The sequence below is a fragment of the Lepus europaeus genome, chromosome 4, assembly GCF_033115175.1.
Source record: "Lepus europaeus isolate LE1 chromosome 4, mLepTim1.pri, whole genome shotgun sequence".
NCBI classification, from domain to species: Eukaryota; Metazoa; Chordata; class Mammalia; order Lagomorpha; family Leporidae; genus Lepus; species Lepus europaeus.
In genome coordinates, this window is record NC_084830.1 from 99,131,587 (window position 1) to 99,135,192 (window position 3,606).

The 3,606-nt window shown below is 42.5% G+C and overlaps 1 protein-coding gene across 1 annotated transcript; it reads left to right on the forward strand.

Annotated features, from left to right (window-relative positions):
* The first annotated feature begins 1,785 nt into the window (after positions 1 to 1,785).
* Positions 1,786 to 2,694, forward strand: LOC133758735 (putative vomeronasal receptor-like protein 4). The gene has a single exon (XM_062189896.1). The coding sequence runs from the start codon at positions 1,786 to 1,788 to the stop codon at positions 2,692 to 2,694; it is 909 nt and encodes a 302-aa protein (XP_062045880.1).
* The last annotated feature ends 912 nt before the right edge of the window (positions 2,695 to 3,606 follow it).

Here is a 3,606-nt window from a genome sequence, read left to right on the forward strand (position 1 = left end):
CAGTGCCATCTCACAGGTGTCAGGGAAGTGCACCTGTCCCCGTGGTGGCTCCTGTGCTTGACAATCCCGCAGGCAGGGCTGAGGTGACAGAACAGTGATGGCCCTGGAGGGAGATGAGTTGCTGCCTTCCTTCTTATAACACATCCTGGGCCACAGTTCACAAACTCAGGATCACGCCTCCACTCAGCTGGGTGAGTGTCTGTGTCTCAGAGTGTGCACCAGGAGCTCCAGCCCCAGGCAGGGTGGGTGGGAGGAGCAGGGTTTTCCACAGATGAATGCAGTGCTCTCAGAGCGATCTCAGAACTCACTAAGCCCCATAACTAACCAGGGCACTCCCAGTGGAACGTGATCTTCATGACTATTGTGAGCACCTAGATCTATACATGTGTGAACACAAATGTATAAGTTTGTGATGTTATTGAATTAGGATTTGCTTAGCTATTTCTGATTTTAATTAGTACAACACAATTATTGTATGCACTTATGTGAAACTTTATCTGTTAAGATAGCAAATCAGAATTAATGCAGAATGATTTATCTATAGCTTAAGATTAAAAGTGTATCACTGTATTCCTAATATTTAAGGACTACTTAAATAGTGATGATGTTATAAATATGAGAACTAGCAAATGATGTGCAGAACATTACATTTCATTTTATTTTAATTATTCCTAACACAGAAAAGTTTTTCCTTGCTGCCACAGAACTACCTGGAAGCCTCACTTCCTGCTGCATATCAAATATCAGCAGGCTCCTCCTCCAGTGTGGCTACAATATTTCCTTAAATTAATTTAATGTGTTGTGTTTGTCCATGGCCTACAAATTATAAAATGTTCTGTATGTGATGTATTATTGTATAAAATACAATAATATTGATATATAAAATGTTCTGTATGTATTATTGATGACATAGTAATTATTTGCAAAATTTCAATGACCTATTCTTTATTATAAAAACACTCTTTAAATTTAGTATCCCTGGTAATTTCTTAGAAAGTTATAAAAATAGTTAGCTTAGTAAGATGCATATTCACAATGAATCTGTTACAGCTCACTGCTTAGCTTCTGAATCCTGTGGGTGAGCGTCCTCTAGTGTCTGTATCTTCAGAATGGAAGCGAGGTTGGAAGCAGGGCCTCGCTGAAAACAGAAAGCTGGGACGTGACCTTGACAAGAGACTGTGCATTGGTGGCTCATAAGGCATCAAAAATCTCAAGAAATTAAATCAGGAGAAAACTCCCCTGTTCATAGTCATTTGAGTATTTTGTTTTAAATTGCTCTCATTAAAAGCACCTGCATGTCTTGTGTGGGAGGCAGGGTGTCTCCTAGGAGGAGTCCAGGCCCATGTGATGGGTCCCTGGAGATGGTGATGTGCCCTCCCCGCTTGGCTTCCTAGAGTAAAGTGACACAGTTCATGAGACTCTGATCTCCTTCCTGGGACTCCTAGGGGTACAATGGTAAGCTGAAACCTATGGGAAACAGAAGGGTTACGTTTTGTTTGTGCCTGTTTTGTTCTGAAAGTGCATTAGCTGACAGGATGTTAAATGTGCAAAATTTTTAGCCCAGGACTTGTGAAAACTCTGATTTGGTGGTTTTCTGTCTCCTGTCCCTGCAGTGTCACCTCTCCTGCCCATTCTTCTCCTTTGCTGGACAGAGAATAAACTTTCACAAGATTAGAATATTATGCCACTCTGTGATACAGATTTACACTTACATACATGTCAGGCAGAATGCAAAGAACCATATTCCTTCCTCTTTGCCATTAAGATAATCCCTTTCAACCTAGGATGCTACTTAAAAATGCCCTTTTCTCCCAAGTTGGCATTGGAATCACAGCCAACACCCTCCTCCTCCTCTTCCACATCTTCACATTCTGCCAGGATCACAGGCCTAAGCCCAGCAGCCTGACTGTCTGTCACCTGGCCCTGGTGCACACAGCCATGCTCCTCACCGTGGTACTCCTGGCATCTCCGGACCTGTTTGAGTCGCTGCATTTCCAGAACGACTTCAAGTGCAAGGCTTTGTACTACATAGGAAGGGTGATGCAGGGCCTCTCCATCTGCACCACCGGGGTGCTGAGCACCATCCAAGCCGTCACCCTCAGTCCCAGCACCTCCTGGATGGCAAAGTTCAAACATAAACTTATGAACACCGTTACTCGCGCCTATGTGTTCACGTGGACCCTCACTTTGGCGTCCTCTGGTAACCTGCTCTTCTACATTGTGTCCTTTTCCAATCTGAACCAGACCAATTTGATGTTTCTAAATAAATACTGCTCTCTCTCCCCCATGAGCTCCCTCATCAGATACCTGTTTTATGCCCTGACTACATCCAGGGATGTCTCCTTTGTAGGCGTCATGCTGCTCTCCAGCGTGTACCTGGTGAATCTGCTGTTCAGGCACCAGAGGAGGGCCCAGCACCTTCACAGCGCCAGCCTCTCCCCAAGACCCTCCCCAGAGAGAAGGGCCGCCCAGGCCGTCCTGCTGCTGGTGGGTTTTTTTGTGGTCATGTCCTGGATGGACTTTCTCATCACGACCTTCCCAATCTTATTGTCAGCCTATGGCCCAGACGTCCTGAGTGTGCGCATACTTGTGAGCAATGTGTATGCCACTGTCAGTCCTTTGGTGCTACTCAGTTCTGATGGAAGGGTGAGCCGTGTGCTGCGAAATGTGCAGCAGGTGTTCACTAGCATTTAACACTAGATTCTCGTGCTGTAGGTTTCATTGTTGGCACAGCATAGAATCGCCATCCTATTAGTGGTAATGTGTGGGGTAACGTTTTAGTGCATCTCATGGCTTTTGCAGCTGAGGCTGCCAAGGGCAGTGTGGTCCTCTATTCCAGCCCGTAGTGGACTCCCCTCTTTCATTCTCAATCTCAGATCCTCATCCAAGAAATTTCTAATTTACGTAAGTGTAATCTTAGGAAGCTCCTGTTTGTGTCCAGCCTCTCGGCCTTTTCTTTGGAGAATGTTCAAGTTTATGTTTATTGATTCGGAATATTTCAGCTGAGTTGTGATTTCTGCCAACACTCTCCATGCTCATTTTTGTGTCTCTGGTTTATTAGGTCATAGTGTTTGGGGTCTCACTTTTCTGGGCTGTGACTCTTTTTCCCCAGTTCTAAATGTTTTTCTCAAAAGGTTTTTCCTTGCTTTTATAATGTTTTACTACTACTTCTGTAAACTATGCTTAGTTATCACTTTTTTAATCACTGCATGTTTAAATCCAAGTATTTCTGTCCTATTATTAGTTTTAGATATTTATTTATCACCATGTATTTGATTTTTCATTCATTTCATTTTTTTTCCAGAAAATTTCCAATTTTTTTCCAGAAAAAAATTTTGGTGTGTCAGTGAACAGTACCAACCAATGCAGTCAGAATTTCTGTTTTTCTGTAATAGTAAGGTAGTACTCTTGAATTTGTTATCTGTGTTTAGGTTTTTTGCTTCAATCACTATACTTCCTTCTTAGCATATCTCTGACTCTATAAACATAATCTGAATTTTTCATGTAATTCATTAGTTAATAAGGAAAAAATGAAATTTGCGTATAGCTGGATATCACCAATTGCTTGTAATTCATGCTGTACTATCATTTCATTTCCTAGGTAAT

What these genes read in the sequence shown, in the direction of transcription:
- LOC133758735 (XM_062189896.1), top strand. Translation starts at nt 1,786, where the DNA reads ATGCTACTTAAAAATGCCCTTTTCTCCCAAGTTGGCATTGGAATCACA.